Below are 17097 nucleotides of genomic sequence, written 5' to 3' on the forward strand. Positions count from 1 at the left end.
AGTAGAATACTTGTGAAGTAAAAGTTTATTTCACAATAAGCAATACTGTAGCTTTCTGGGCATTCTAGTGAATAGATACCGTTAGGAGGACAAGCTGCTAGGCACCTACTACATGCAGCCTTATACAGGTTACAGATCATAAAGTTGATTATGGTTCTTATCCTTGGTGAACCTTCAGTAGAAGAAAAGGATAACTGAATAGGGCAGAGCAGCCTGGGGTTTATGAGGAAGTTTTTTCAGAATAATGTAAAAAACAACAGGTATCACCGTAAAAAAGTTTTCAGTTTTTTATCATATATTACCTAGGAAGTTGGTAGATGAACGTGGTTTTGAGAAAGTGTTTCTTGGAAAAAAAACTTGAGAAAGTGTTTCTTGGAAAAAAAACTTTTGAGAAAGTGTTTCTTGGAAAAAAAACTTTGATAGTTGGGAAACAAAACCACTGTGTACTTATTTGAAATAATGAAATGAAATAAGGAATTGAACTTTTAATTAGGATACCATTTACATAGCCAAAGCAAAGTTTTTCTCTTAAGTGGATTTAGTATTACTTAAACCACAGGCAAAAATGAAGCAGTTTAGCTTGAATAATTTAGGCCATTTAATTCTGAATCTTCCAGCCCTTGGTTGAGTATATTATTATTTATAAAATAAAAAAATTTCTGCAGCAGAAATATGAAATTTTTAAAATTTAAATCATTTAAAATAATGTTGTATTTGATTACAGTTCAAGGTCTCTGTATGAACAGTAGGGATATATATAATTTTTTTTTCCTCTTTAATAGGCAGTATATTACAACGTGAAGCCAGCAGCTTTGCAGCAGCAGTTAGAGAACATTCATCTTAGACAAGACAAAGCAGAAGCATTTGTCAGTGCTTGGTCTTCTATGGGTCAAGAAACAATTGAAAAATTCAGGCAGAGGATTCTTGCACCCCACAAGGTATAGTATATACTACTCAAAAGATATTTTTCAATGTGTATGTATGGCGTAAATTATTATATCTGAAAAGTTCCGCTCTCCTCTTTCTATTTTCTGGAAATATTTGTGATTGGTGTTATTTTGCATTTTCACCAGCATTATATTAGCGTTCCAGTAGTTCCAAATCCTTGTCAGCTCTTGGTATTGTCAGTTGTCTGTATTAAAGCTATTCTTTTAGGTTTTGTAATGATACCTTGTGTTTTGAATTTATATTTCCCTAATAACAGATTATGATGATTATCTTTTTATGTAGTTACTTGCCATCCATATGTCTCCTTTTGTGAAGTGTGTGTTCAGATCTTTTGTCTAACTGTATTTCCACACTGTGACAGATAATTATAGTAATATAAATATAAAGGACAATTACAAGTGTAAATCCCAGCATACAGAAATGCATGGGTTTTGTTTTTGTTCTTGTGTTTTTGGTTGTTACAATTTGTAGAAGGTGTTTGTTTTCTTTCTGTTGAGTTTTGTGACTCTTTTGAGTCCTTTGTCAGATATATGATTTGCAGATATTTTCTCTTAGTCTGTAGCTTTCCTTTTTAGTTTCTAACAGTGTCTTTTGCAAAGTAAAACCTTTAAAATCTGATCAAGTTTGATTTATCATTTTTTTCTTTTATTGATACTGCCTTTGGTTTTGTATCTTAACCTAAGTTTTTTTTTTGTAGTTGTCGTAAATGGTACTGGTTTTAAAATTTTGGTTTCTAGTTGTTTACTGCTAGTATATAGAAACACAATTGATTTTTATATATTGATATTGTATTCAAGACCTTGGTAAACTCACAAATTAGTTATAGCAGTTTTTTTGGTGGTTTTCCTTGTGATTTTCTTTGTAGAAAGTCAGATTGTTCATGCATATAGAGATAGTTTTATTTCTTCCTTTTCAGTTTGTTCACCTTTTGTTTTTCCTGCCTTACTGTACTGACTAGGACTTATAATATGATGTTGATTAAGATTGGTAAGTTTGAACATCATGCTTTGTTCCCAGTTTTAGAGAGGAAGCATTCAGTCTCTCATCATTAAGTAAGATGCTGGGGACTTCCCTGGTAGTCCAGTGGTTAAGACTCCTCGCTTCCACGGCAGGGGAACAGGTTCAATCCCTGGTCAGGGAAGTAAGATCCTGCATGCTGGGTGGTACGGCAAAAAAAATTAAAAAGAGAGTAGGATGGTGGTTACCAGGGACTGTGGCTGGGGTAGGGAAATGGAGGCAATGTTGTTCAAAGAATACAAATTTCCAGTTATAAGATGAATAAATTCTGGGGATCTAATGTATAAAGTAGAAACAAAAAGATGCTAGGTATGGGTTTTTAGAAAATGCCCCGGTATTGTTTTCATTTCTCTCTTTTTCTTTTAAACTGTACATTCTAAGAGCTCTCAAGTGTCCTCCACATCACAGTTTCATTTTTCATTTTAATTTCTGATTTTTCCTGTACCCTGTACAGATTTTGTTTTCCATTTTTTAATCCCTAAAATTTTTTTAACCATTGCCATTAAAAAAAAAAATCTCTACTTGTCTTTGAATATTTGCCTATTTTTTATATTTATATAATTTTCTTCTGTTTTTTTTCTTGCATTTATATAAGTACAGTATACTTGTATAGTTAAAAATATTTCTTTTTTCACCTCTGATAGTAAGTCATTTTTTATTTTCTGGCTGATAGTTTGTTGCTTTTTTAAAAGTAATGTTTCTGGGGCTTCCCTGGTAGCGCAGTGGTTAAGAGTCTGCCTGCCAATGCAGGGGACCCGAGTTCAAGCCCTGGTCTGGGAAGATCCCACATGCCGCAGAGCAGCTAGGCCCGTGTACCACAACTACTGAGCCTGCGAGCCACAACTACTGAGCCTACATGCCACAACTACTGAAGCCTGTGTGCCTAGAATCCGTGCTCCGCAACAAGAGAAGCCACTGCAATGAGAAGCCCATGCACCACAACGAAGAGTAGTCCCCACTCGCCACAACTAGAGAAAGCCCGCGCGTCGTGGTGAGGACCCAACGCAGCCAAAAATAAAATAAATAAAAAAAATTTTTTTAAAAAGTAATATTTCTTCCTTATGTTGTATTACATTAACTTCTGTTTAAGAAGTAGTTTGATCAGTTGTTATATAAAATATGCAAAAAAGTAGTTGGATATGATTAATTGGTCCCTATGACACTGGTCCCTTGAGAATGTAGGAAATTATCTTTTGCCAATACAGAGTATATGAGAGGGTAGCTAATACATTTTTTAATACCTTAAATGCTAATTAAGATCATATAATAATATCAAACATTTCTTATGTTTACAGTGGACCAAAAACTCTACTCAGTGCATTATATCTTGTAAGATCCATTAATAGTTCTAGTTTATATTTAAAATTAAACTGAGGATTAGAGAGATTAAATAATTGGTCCATGGTCACGCAGCTAAATAAGTGGTAGAGTTGGGATTTAACAAAGTAGTTACACTCCTAAGCCACTGTGCTCTACTACCACCTAAATGTTAGCAGCAAAATTTTTCTGTGTCAGGCTTTATGCAGGGTAGTTTACATAGTTTGTGTGTGTATATGTGTGTTTTATATCTTTGAAAAAGAAGTAAAACTTTCGAAAGTGTACCTTTACCGTGTTAACCCAAGTGGTCCATGGTGAAGGTGAGGTGGGAATCAGATTGGGCTCTCTCTCTTTTTTTTTTTAAATTTTATTTATTTATTTTTGGCTGCATTGGGTCTTCGTTGCTACGTGCAGGCTTTCTCTAGTTGTGGTGAGCGGGGGCTACTCTTTGTTGCGGTGCGTGGGCTTCTCATTGCGGTGGCTTCTCGTTGCAGAGCACAGGATCTAGGTGCATGGGCTTCAGTAGTTGTGGCATGCAGGCTCAGTAGTTGTGGCACACAGGCTCTAGAGCGCAGGCTCAGTAGTTGTGGCACATGGACTTTAGTTGCTCCGTGGCATGTGGGATCTTCCCAGACCAGGGCTCAAACCTGTGTCCCCTGCATTGGCAGGCGGATTCTCAACCGCTGCACCACCAGGGAAGTCCGAGATTGGTCTCTCTCTTAATTGAGCCTTTTATGTCATGGTACCTCTGACAACTATAATGTTATCTTCCTTTTTGCCCTGTTGACTGTTAAGATATGGTGACTAAAATAGCTGTGGATGAAAATAGATCATGTCATTTAAATTGTAACAGAAATATATGGCAGTGATTTATTATATAATGAACAAAAGTTGTATTTGCAAAGACTGTTTTATAGTCATTTAGAGGTTAACATAAACTGTGTGGTGCTTGCAGTGGAACATCTGTGTAATTCTGAATTCAAAGAGAGATTCAGTTAAATAACAAGTTAAAAAATCAAAAGGAACTTATTTTTAATTCAGTTTTTAAAAACACCTCTTTTCATCTTCTGTTATTTAAATCTAATAAGTGAGAGGCAGATTGAAAATTGATTGGATAGCTTTTTACAGGATATGATTGAAGGGATTTAAAAATTTTATCCTGTCTCACTTTTTTTTTTTTTTTATCTTAACCTCTTTGGACACTGAAATGTTACCACTGCTTATTAGAATTGGTAGTCTTCCCTCTTTTATCAGTGTTGACTATGTTAGCAGTGTCCTTCTAACAGGATTTTCTGTTTGATTTTTGTTAAAATGCCTGTGTGGTTACAACATTTATTAAATTATGAATACCCTTTCAGACAGAACTTGAATACTATGTTTAATTTTACTCCTAAAATTCTGGTTAGAGTTCCTTTATGTATATTCCTGCTATACAAAATGTAAAAACTTATATGTTAAATATTACTGACATATTGATACATCTCTTTTTTTCTGAGACCTTAAGGAAAAGAATTGTGTTTTTTTATATGATATTTTTTCTAAGATATTTGAAGTTCACCCTATTCCTCAGTAACAGATATGATTATGAGAAATATACATAAGGCATATTTTTAGCACTCTGAATAGCCTGCTCTTTAAAGGCTACTGATTCCTGTACTGATTCCTTTTCTTAAAATGTACTTGTATGTTTGTTAGGAAAATTTTAAAGATAAATTTGACAGTTGTGTTTGTTTTGAATGCTCAAAATGTGTGTATTGTGATTGCGTCCTGTTAAGAGTGTTCTTAATTTTACCAGTTACATAGCAAATTTATTATTTCATTATGTAGTGAAAATTCATCATGTCTCATATGTTCTTGAGAAACCTGCATTTAAAAATGGATGGCTAGGGCTTCCCTGGTGTCGCAGTGGTTGAGAGTCTGCCTGCCGATGCAGGGGACACGGGTTCGTGCTCCGGTCTGGGAAGATCCCACATGCCGCGGAGCGGCTGCGCCCGTGAGCCATGGCCGCTGAGCCTGCGTGTCTGGAGCCTGTGCTCCGCAACGGGAGAGGCCACAACAGTGAGAGGCCCACGTACCGCAAAAAAAAAAAAAAAAAGGATGGCTAACGTTCTTAAGATAATAATGTTCCTGAACAGTCTTTTAAAAAAATTCTCTTTAAGCCATTATAGTAAGATTTACTTTATTGTTAAGTGTAACAACTAATTGTTTGCTTCATTAATTGTTAAATACCTGTCTTTTATATGTAATATAAGAAATTTAGATTTGACATTTTTAAAACTTAATGTATTCTTTTATTATTTTCTTTTATATTCTTATTTCATTTCTTTTGGAATTCTAAGGATGGATGAATGGCTTTATTAAAAAGAGAACAGAAAAAACATACTTCATATAGCTAAATCTAAATATGTAACTATGAATACATATCTGAGTGCTTTTTCAAGATTTAAACGCTTCTTAACATTATCATCTGCATTTATAGGAAAGGTATTTTGTTATAATTATATCCATATACAAGTCAAATTTCTGCCTCATTTGTTGCGTTAGTTGTTGGCATGTTAAGAATGAAGTGAAAGCCATGGTTTTTCCATGTGCTGGAATTGACTGAATGTAAATGTTTGTGAGATTTAAATGCTGCTATATTCATTTACTGTTTTTTTAGTGAAATATAATCTACCTGCAGAAAATGCAGAGATTTTAAGTGTGTTCAGTTTGATGAATTTCAGAAATTATATATACCCTTTTAATCATTCTCCTTAACAAAATAGAGAAAATTTTCATCACCTGGAAAGTGCCCAGTTTTAATTCCCTCCACCTTCATACTCAAATTTCCATCACTGTAAGTTGTTTTTTTCCTGTTCGTAGAGTTAATATAAATGAACTCAAATAAGTGTCTGTCTACCGTCTCTCAACATAATGTTTTTTTGGATGCATTCATGTTGTTACTTGTATCAGCAGTTCTTTTGTTGCTGAGTAATATTTCCTTGTATGAAAATAACACAGTTTGTTTATCTGTAGTCCTCTTGATAGACTTTTGGGTTGTTTCCAGTTTCTGGCTATTAGGAATAAGACTGCTCTTTGACATTTGTGTACAAGTCTTTTTGTGGACATATGTTTTTATTTCCCTTGAGTAAATGTCTAGCAATGGGGTTGCTGACCCCTTAAGCCAAATCTGAGGCTTTGTATTTGAGTTTTAGCCAGTCCATGCTGCACGGATTGGGAAAAAGTCATATAAATGTAAAGAGTCATATAATTGTGAATCTGTCACCTTGTGTGGTTCCCTTCTTTTACAAATCTGTCACCTTGTGTGGATCCCTTCCCTTTAACTTCTTTCTGCTTTTAGTCATTCTCCAATGCCTTCAAATCACTGTTTTTAAAATATTTTCTTTAGAAGTTATACTTTTTTTTTTTTTTTTTTTTGTGGTACGTGGGCCTCTCACTGCTGTGGCCTCTCCCGTTGCGGAGCACAGGCTCCGGACGCACAGGCTCAGCGGCCATGGCTCACGGGCACAGCTGCTCCACGGCATGTGGGATCTTCCCAGACCGGGACACGAACCTGTGTCTCCTGCATTGGCAGGCGGACTCTCAACCACTGCACCACCAGGGAAGCCCTAGAAGTTATACTTTTTATTTGCAAGGGAAGTTGATGTGATATAAACTCCTTCCTACCATTATCAGATTAGGAACTCTAAAAGTGCTTCTTTTAAATTGTAAGTCTTATTCTGTCTTTGCTCTGCTCCAGATCCACCAAGTCTTTCCGTGTTGTTTACAATGGAAGTCAAAGTTCTTAAAATTGCCTTTAAGACCCTACATGATCAGTAACCCCTTTTGGTCCACTATCTTGTTGACCTCCACCTGGCTCACTTTGGAGAATTCTATTCTCTTTACCTCAGAAACTCTTGGATGTTCATGTGGTTGGCTTCCTATCTTTTTCAGCTCTTTGCGCAAATATCACACTTATCAGTGAGCCTTGCTGTAATCATCATAGTGAAAAGTGCTTCCACCTCTATGGTACATTCTTACTTCGTTTTTTTCTATAATACTCATTATTCTTATCTGACCTTCTATATATTCTACGTGTTCATTTTTTTAAATTGTCTCTACTACTAAACTATAAACTCCACAAGGGCAGGAATTTTTGTCTGTTTTGTTCACTACTGTATTTTCACTACTTTAAATGGCCCTTGGTAGATAGTGGGTTCTCAAAAAATAGTTGTTGATTAAATAAATGCACAATATTCCTGCTTTACTAATTGTGCTACTTTGAGGTTCAGTTTATAGGGTTTTCTTATAAAGAGGGATATTTGTGTTTATTGGTGTTAGAAAAGTAAAGAGAGGAGGGTATGGATTATATTTTGTATTTCCTAGTGTTCTTTTGTGCTTTCATTTTGGTTGTACTTTAAGCCTTTTGTGGTTCATTTATTTCATGACTCTTGAGTTTTGCTGGAATACTAGATTCAGTCATTTACATTTTCCCTCTTTAAAAGTGGGAATATGTATAATAAGAATTGCTTTAGCTTGAAATGGAAATTCTCCAGGGGAAAAAAGGTGATGTCATTAGCTGTTGATGCAGCAATCAATTTAAAGAACTTTAGATCTAAGAGACCCTTAATCAGTCTAATTTGAAGTAGAAATGTATTCTCTGCTTTATAAATAATTGACTAAAACCAGACCATTAACAAATTAAGATTTTACTAATGCCAAAGAACTGTGCTGTTAGCAAAATTACTCTTATGTCATAGTAGTCAAGATGTGCACTTGCTAAATAGAATTGATGTACTTTTTCAGAGTGTTGTCAACTGTGAGAGCATTAGCTGAATGACATTTCGGTGTCAGTAAACTTGTACTATGGTCTTCATATATTCATGGTATGCAGAGGTGGCAAGCAGTCTGAATGATGATTCATTGATGTTTTCCCTCATCACTTTATAACTTGGATAGGAAGACCAATTAGGTATTTTGGCCAAGTCTGTGGGTCAAGGAGTATAATTTTAAGTTTCATGCCACCCTAGCAATGACACTAGGTTGACTTTTGTGGCATCTAAACTTGAGGGTATAGGTTAGAGAGTATCCCTAAGTTGTGATATTTGTAATAAAGCATTTATACCTCTTGTAATGTGGATACTGTATTGCATAATAGTCATCTCTGAGATCCTGACCTTGTCTTCGTATACTTAAAGATGTCACAGTATAGAATTCTTTCTCTGGGAGGCAAGTAGTAGTGTGGCTTGTTCCTTTGAGGCTTACTGCCTCCTGTTCTTGCCCATGACTAGAGGATGGCAAAGAGATTGAAGATGTTCTCTCATCGCACCTATACATTCCTCTGTTACGGCCTTTAATATATTGTATCTTTTAAAAAATAGCATTATTAAATTATAATTTACATAGTGTAATCTGTATCCTTTTAATTGCACTATTTGGTGAATTTTGATAGCATTATTTCTGTGAGATCATGGTCATAATTAAAATACAGAGCATTTTCATCGTGCTAAAAAGTTTCCTCATGCCCCCTGGCAGTTCTTTCCTCCCTAAACCCTGGCTGCAGGAAACCATTGATCTGCTTTGTGTCACTATAGATTGTGTTTAGTAGGATTTTATATAAATGGAATTATACACATGTACTTTCCTCTGGCTTCTTCCACTGAGTATGATTTTGAGGTTCATCTGTGTTGTTGTATCAATGTATCAATGTATCAATGGTTGTATCAATGTATCAGTGTTGTATCAATGTATCAATGGTTTGCTCCTTTTCATTGTGGGTTGGTATTCTTTTTTATTGCAGGGTGGTGTTCTGTCATACGGATGTGTCACAGTTTATCCATTCACTTGTTGATGGATAATGGGGCTCTTTCCAGCTTTGGGCTATTTTGAATAAATCTGTTAACATTCATGTACACATCTTTTTAAGGACATATATTTTTATTTCTCTTGAGTAATTTCTTAGGGGTGGATTGACTGGGTTGTAGGGTCAGTGTATATTTAACTATATGAGAAGCTGCCAAACAGTTTTCCAAAGTGGTTGTACTATTTTACACTCCAACCAGCAGTTTCTTCATGTCCTGGCCAACACTTGGTGCTGCCATTCTTTAAAGTTTTAGCCATTCTAATGGGTATAAGGATGTTGAACATAAGGATTTTGAATATCTTTTTATGTGTTTGTTGGCCATTTGTTTATCTTCTTTTGTGAATTATCTGTTCCAATCTTTGCCCTTTTTATATAGATTTCTTTTTTTTTAATTTATTTTTCTTCTAACATCTTTTTTGGAGTATAATTGCTTTACAGTGGGGTAGATTTCATTTTCTTATTTTGGTAAGAATTATTTATATAGTTTGGATACAAGTCCTTTGTCAGGTATATGTATTGTGAATATTTTATTAGTCCGTGGCTTGCCTTTTTATTAATGGTGACTTTTGAAGAACAGAATTTTTTATTTTGATGAAGTCTAGTTTATAATTTTTTTCTTTTGTGGTTCATACTTTTATGGCTCTCTTTAAAATCTTTGCCTATCCTAAGATCACAAAGATTTCCTTTTATGTTTTCTTCTAGAAGTTTGATGGTTTTAGCAGTTACATTTAGGTCTGTGATCCATTTTGAGTTCATTTTTGTGTTTGGTGTTAGGTAGAGGTTGTTTTTTATTTTGTTTCCATGTAGATATCTAGTTGTTCCAGCATCGTTTACCTTGGTACCTTCGTTAGAAGTCAATTGATGGGTCTTTATGTCTATCCTTTGCCAGTGCCACATTGTCTTTATTGCTGTAGTTTTATATTCTTCAAGTTAGGTAATATAACTCCTCCAACTCTTTAAAAAAATTGGTTTGACACTTTTAGGTCATTTGCCTTTCCATTTAAATTTTAGAATCAGCTTGTCAGTTTCTATTAAAAAATTCCTGCTGGGGAATTAATTAGATTGTCCTAAATTCTATCTATAGATCATTTCTGGAAGAACTGACATCTTAATAATATTGAATCTTTAAATTCATGAGCATGGTATATCTCTCCATTTATTGATATCTTCTTTAATTTATTCCAGTAATGTTTGTAGTTTTTCCAGTGACCAGGATTTGCACAAATTTTGTTATTCTTATGCTATAGACTGAATGTTTGTGTCTCTTCAAGATTTGTATGTTGAAACCTCACCCCCATGGTGATGATATTAGGAGGTAGGACCTCTAGGGGGTGATTAGGTAATAAGGAAAGAACCCTAATGAATGGGATTAGTACCCTTATAAAGAGGCCCTAGAGAACTCCCTTGCCTCCTTCTGCCATGTGAGGATACAAGAAGTCTGCAGCCTGGAAGAGGGCCCTCGCTCAACCTTGCTGTCACCCTTATCTCAGACTTCCAATCTCCACAACTGTGAGAGATAAATGTTGTTATTACTAAGCTATGCAGTCTGTGGTATTTTGTTTTAGTGGCCTGAACAGACTAAGACTGTGTATTTGCATGATTTTGGTTGCCACTAAAAATGGAATTGCATTTTTGACATTTTCCAATTGTTTCTTTCTAGTATATTGAAAACTATTGATGTTTCATATTAACCTTTTGCCATAACTTTCTTAAAACTGGCCATTAGTTTTAGTAGCTTTTTTGCAGTTACTTAGGATTTTCTACATATGTGTTATATCAAAATTACTTTTGTGTATGTTTGTCTTCATCACTAGACTTGGAGCTTTTGGGACAGCGATTGTAAGTTTATTGATTTTTATGTCCCCAGCATCTATGACGGTACAAAAGTCAGGTCTGTGCTCTTCTGGTTTTTCTCCTTTCTGCCTGCTTCTTTTAGACAGTCATATTTGCTACTTTCTTCTCATTTCTACAACCTCTAAATTTTGTATTGTGCCAGGAGTCAGTCCCTGATCCTCTTCTCTTTTCTTTTGTACTTCCCTGGCAATCACATCTAGGCTTCTGGGTTTAAAAACTATTTTCTAATAAAACATTTTTTCTCTAGCCTACTTGATAGTTTCATTGGATATAGAATAGGCATCTCAAGCTTAACATTAAAAAAGTAAACTGATCTTTGGATCATTCCTCTTGAAACTGTTCCTGTAGTTTTCTCATCTCAGTTAATGGTAAACCTGTTTTTGTTTGTTTGTTTTTTCATTTGCATAGGCCAGTCTTTATATCATTGTGCCATTATTATTTAAAAATGGTTAGAAGACTAGGATGAAAGTCTGATTCTACTGATAAGTGTAAGTTTCATCAGCATACAATTTGTGGTATTTACATAAAGATGGGAATCATTAGTGTCCTGAAAGCAACAGGCTTTTTCTCAAATTATATGCTTGTAAGTTAAGGCTGATATCTATTGTATATAATAGTTAAGAAAACCACGTATATAAAATGCCAGAAATTGAAGATTTTTCTTAATGCCAGGGTATTATTTGTTTTTAGCCATTTAGAACTGGAATTTATTATTTTTTGAGTTTTAGATATTCCTCTAGTTAGGACAAAAGTAGGGAACCACTTGCATTCCTTCTGTTAAATTACTTGGTAATTTAATCACCATTTATAATTTTATTATATTTGCAGATTTGTTCTAAGTCCCAAACAAATAGATTTTTTAGAATCTGATTTTATAAATAGGGCACTGCCAGCTTAAAAATGGGGAATAAAATTTGGCATCTCCCGGAGGGCCTCCAAATGACAGCCTGTTTAAATTTTTGCTGATTTGATTAATGAACCTATTTGAGCAGATTATAAATGCCTTCTTCATTTCTTCTACAGCATTTTCTTTCCAAAGGAAAAAGGTGAAAATTTGAGGTATAATCATCAGTGCCTTTATTGTTCACTGGTATATAGAATGTTTCCAATGAAATGTACTCCTAAATTGGTGCTGTCATCTTGTGTCCTTAGGCAAACTCCTTAGATACATATATTACTTGAGAAAATAGATCTCTATACATTATGGAAATAGTGGAAACTTCTCTATTTTAGACAAATGTAAAATTACTCTGAATCTATTATTTTAAAGATTTCATTATATACATATACACATGCCATAATTGAGGGATCATAAGTATGACCTCTTATACATTCATGAATTGATTTTCCCAGCAGGTATTCCTTTCTTGGTGATACAGGGTTATAATGAGAAATGCTTCTAAAAGCTAACCTTATTAAGCAGATTACATTGAATTGAAAAATGCCCTTCTCCCCTGTATGAAAGATTTAGAAAAAGTTCTTAATATCATGCTTTATTCTATATGTATAATTTTAGAAAACAAAGAATAAGCCAACTAGAATTTTTTTAAGTTGGGAATTTTCTATAATTAATCAGTAGATTATATACGAAGAAATCATTGAAGTCAAGAGAAATGGTCAAGGAAATTATAGAGCAAGTGTTTAGCTAAGCCTTAAAAACAGGTAGGTTCATGCTCTTCTTGTATTAAATGTTTAGTTAACTTCCTAAGTTTTATATTTCATAGGCGTAAATAGTAATGTATAGTTTGTGTAATAAGCCATATATATACAGAATTTCTGCTTATAGTATTTGCCAGTTATAAAATGAATGATGGATTATAGCGACAAAATATAGGTACCGTTTTCTCTTTTAGCAGTTACAGTTCTACTTTGTGTTTTCATGACATTATAATAAATAATAATTGTTTCATGAATATCCATACACATAATTCCTAAAACTCATTCAGTATTTCTGAGCAGTATTTTTTCTAACTATAGATAGATAGCTTGACCTATTAGTGGCTTAGTAGGTAATGAAATCAATTTGGAGGGTTTTGAATTAGTATTTTATTATTTTTTTTAATTTTTAAATTGTTTAAATTTTTATTTTATTTTATTTTTTAAAGTATTTATTTGGCTGCACTGGGTCTTAGTTGCGGCATGTGAGATCTTTTATTTGCAGCATGTGAACTCTTAGTTGTAGCATGTGGAATCTAGTTCCCTGACCAGGGATCAAACCCGGGCCCCCTGAATTGGGAGCGCAGAATCTTAGCCACTGGACCACTGGGGGAGTCCCTGAATTAGTATTTTAAAAGTGAAACATAGTAGAGATTCTGTATTACTGCTCTGGGTAAAAATTGTTTTGTGACACTTTTGTATATGTATATCAGTTTGCAACATAAAAAAGTGTTTCTTACTATGTGATATGATCCAAGCAGAGGCTACTATTTGAGAGATCCAGTAGTTAAAGTATGGTGATTAACTTTACATTTTCTTTTTCATTTTAAAAGAGCTAATATTATTGTAATTTTGACTAATTTTGCATATGCTTAGAACTGTGGTTTACAAAGCAATTACGAGAATTTAAGCTTATGCTGAGTTTTTTTATGTGGAAGTTAGAGGGAGAATGAAGTCCTTATATTTTGAACTGACATGTTAGTGACATTGTCAGGTAATAAGTAATGTAAATGAGATGCCTAAGAACTATCATGTAAACAGTTTTGGCATGTGTTGGAAAACATTAAAAATATTAGTGGCTCATTTTCCTTGTGTTTCATGTTATTTTGATGACATTTAAACTTAAGATGTTGGTTAAGGTATAAACACCCTCAGATTTAAATTTGAATATGAGATATCAAAACAAATTATATTAAAATGGTTCCTGGTATTTTAATGTACAAATGCCTCATATACACTATACAGAATTTTCTTTTAAGTAGAAGCAAATGTAGTTTAGCTAACTTAAGTCAAAATTCTGTGCTAGATTTTGTTTCCTATGTAATTAAATATTGATGACTATCATATTTGTTTCTTAGGAGTCTCAGAGGAATAATTAAATAGTATACTGTAAGATTTTCACCTTGGCAAAGGGCCTTTGTTTTATTCATATTTGTATTACCAGTGCCTATTATAGACCCAGAAAATAATATATGTTCTAAGCAGTTTAAGGAATTCCTTCTTTCTTCAGCTTTTCTTTGATGTTTGATGTTTTTCAAGTGTACCTTCCACTTGTTTTTCAAGTGTACCTTCCACTTGTTTTATGTGTTTCTCTGTTTTTTTCTGTCGTTTCTTCATGATCAAATTTAGTTATGATTTTTGGCTAGAAAGTTATGTAAATGATGTTGTGATCTTCGCAGGATATCATTTCTAGAGGCACCTGCTGTCCATTTGCTACTTTTTGGTGATGTTAATTTTGATCTCTTGATTAAAATGTTGCTTTTTTTTTTCAACTGCATAATTATTTTCTTCTTTTGCAACTAAAAAGGAATTGTGGGCAGAAACTTTGTGACCGTTCATTTCAAATCAAACTTTCTCCACTTAAATTTAGTATCCATGGATGATTTTTACTTGAATCAATTTCTGTAACTTTTTTTTTTAATTTCTGTAACTTTTGATTTTGATATAATTTCAAACAAAGTGGGAATAATAACATAAGGAATCTTCATATACTCTTTACTCCTATGCACCAGTTGTTTACATTTTACATATTTAATCTCTAGAATGGGGATAATAAGAGTACCTATCTCAAGTAGTGTTGCTGTTGTCTCCTAGTTTCACTGTAAATATTTTGTTAGTTTTGTTTTTCTTACTATTCTGTGAAACTGCAAAGTATTTTTTAAAATAATTCTAGTTATCCTTTATTCCCTCTTCATTTAAGTTTTCTGAATACTGATCTTTTTCTATGAAATTTTATGAGTGGGTGTGTGTATGTGCATATACCTACATATGAGTTTAGCAATTTTTTGTTTTTACTTTTAAAATTACTCTTTCATGGGGGCATGGGACAATTTTTTTTTTTTTTTTTTTTTTGCAGTACGCAGGCCTCTCACTGTTGTGGCCTCTCCCGTTGCGGAGCACAGGCTCCGGACGCGCAGGCTCAGCGGCCATGGCTCACGGGCCCAGCCACTCCGCAGCATGTGGGATCTTCCCGGACTGGGGCACGAACCCGTGTCCCCTGCATCGGCAGGCGGACTCTCAACCACTGCGCCACCAGGGAAGCCCGGGACAAATATTTTTAAATCACGAAATTCAATAGAAAAGGCTCTAGAATTTAAGAACATCAACCAACGAACTCTTTTTAGTTATGATGGTTTTAAAAATTTACCTTTCCTTGTATTTTTTGATTTGTTTCAATTCAGCAGATAGATATAGAGTGTCAACTCTATTTAAAACATACTATTAAAAAAAGATACTGTAGGAAAAATTAGGTGACCCAAATGCCTTATATTTATAATGCTTTGCAGTTTCCAAAGCAATTTGAATATGCATTTTCTTATTTGATATTATCAGTAACTCAGAAAAGTATATAATTCAGGTAGATTTATTTCCATTTTTTATGAGGAAATTGAGACCTTGAAAGATTGTGACTTAACTATCAGGGTCACCTAGCTAGTGAGTGACAGCGTAAGCATGAACTAAAGCATAAGCTTTAAGTTCAGTGATCTCAATTCTCCCGTTCTACCTCTGTGCAGTGACTGAGCATACATTAATTTATGCAAAGGCCTGACCATAGTGGGACCATATTTTAGTTTATTCACTTAATATTTATCTTTGTCATTTATCTTAAGTGCTTAAAGGACAGGGATAGGATTAGTTAAATGAGATCAAAACAGTGTCTTACAGGTCCATAGAAATACCTAGAGGGTGCTTTTCAATTAAGATGATGATGTGTATCAAAATGCTTGGATATATGAGAGTAGTTATGACATGTTCTTTCCTGTTATATTGGAGGGTCTATTGCATGTGACTGTTGCGAAAGTAGTGGGCTGCTATTAGAGACTATGTTACTACTGTAATCAGTGTTAAAGATCAGTACATTATGGATCCTTAACATGTACCATTAAATTGATTCTTTTACTTGTGGTATTATGGATTATGTCTCTGCAACATCTTCCCCCTTTTTACCCATAAACTCTAAAAGGTTCAGTGCCAGAAAGTACAGAATTGTATCTTTATTTTCTCATCACATCCTCTCTCGAATAGATAATACTTTCATTGCTCTCTTTCCAATTTGGCTTTGAGTCACTGCTGTGATTCTAGCTGTTGAACAGTCTTTCAAGTTAGCAATTAGTATTCCAGTTAAGTAAAAATTGTTGTGAGGCTGCCATTCTTACCAGTGTAGCTAAGGTAGTCTTACTAAATCAATTACTAGAGTCATGTTGTCAGAGGTATATGACAATTACATGTCACAAAACAAAAATATTGATACTTTAGATTTATTGGAAATTAGATTTAAAACTTCATAGTTTTGAGGTTGGAGAAACCAATAATCTGTCTTGTTCAGTAAAGCCACATTTATGCTGCTTAATATTTTGAAACTTAAGCTGTTTTAGTGTGTCTTTACTGCTTTTGCCTTCCTGATTCAATTTTGCTGTTGTTAATTAATAAATTCAAAGGAAGTATTCTAATTAGTTTCTGTCATAACTGGGAACCATAGTAAGTTAGAATACTTTGGAAAGCATGATAACACCTGCTCACTAGTAGATATCAATTCTTTGCCTGGCTCTATTCCAGTCTCACTAACTGTGTCTAAATGTGTGAACCTCTTACCATCTGGGCACTTCAATTTCCCTTTAAAAAAAAAAAGTTCTACCATGTTCTACTTACTGCAAAGAGTTTTGAAAGATAATAGGAGGTCATTAAAGTACTTATCACCAGTATATGCTATTTACTGGTTCAAATTTATAACTATTTAAAAACCATTGGCTTTAAAATATACTGTTTTTTGTTTTTGTTTTTTTGGCTGCACCTCATGGCTTGTGGGATCCTAGTTCTGTGACCAGGGAGGGATCAAATCCTGGCCCTCGGCAGTGAGAGCGCAGACTCCTAACTACTGGACGGCCAGGGAATTCCCTAAAATATACTGTTTTAAAATAGTAATTTACTATTTAAAAACCATTGACTCCTTTAGTGTAGTTCAT

General features: G+C 34.1%; 1 protein-coding gene across 10 annotated transcripts in view; it reads left to right on the forward strand.

Moving 5' to 3' along the window:
- The window catches only part of COMMD10 (COMM domain containing 10), a 166772-nt gene that overhangs the window by 12050 nt on the left and 137625 nt on the right, over positions 1-17097 (forward strand). For all 10 annotated transcript variants that reach the window (XM_067731488.1, XM_067731495.1, XM_067731492.1 and 7 more), the window contains exon 4: positions 783-938. In XM_067731488.1, the coding sequence (XP_067587589.1) occupies positions 783-938 (156 nt within the window). The remainder of the gene's footprint in view (positions 1-782; positions 939-17097) is intronic.

The sequence above is a fragment of the Pseudorca crassidens genome, chromosome 3 (assembly GCF_039906515.1).
Source record: "Pseudorca crassidens isolate mPseCra1 chromosome 3, mPseCra1.hap1, whole genome shotgun sequence".
NCBI lineage: Eukaryota > Metazoa > Chordata > Mammalia > Artiodactyla > Delphinidae > Pseudorca > Pseudorca crassidens.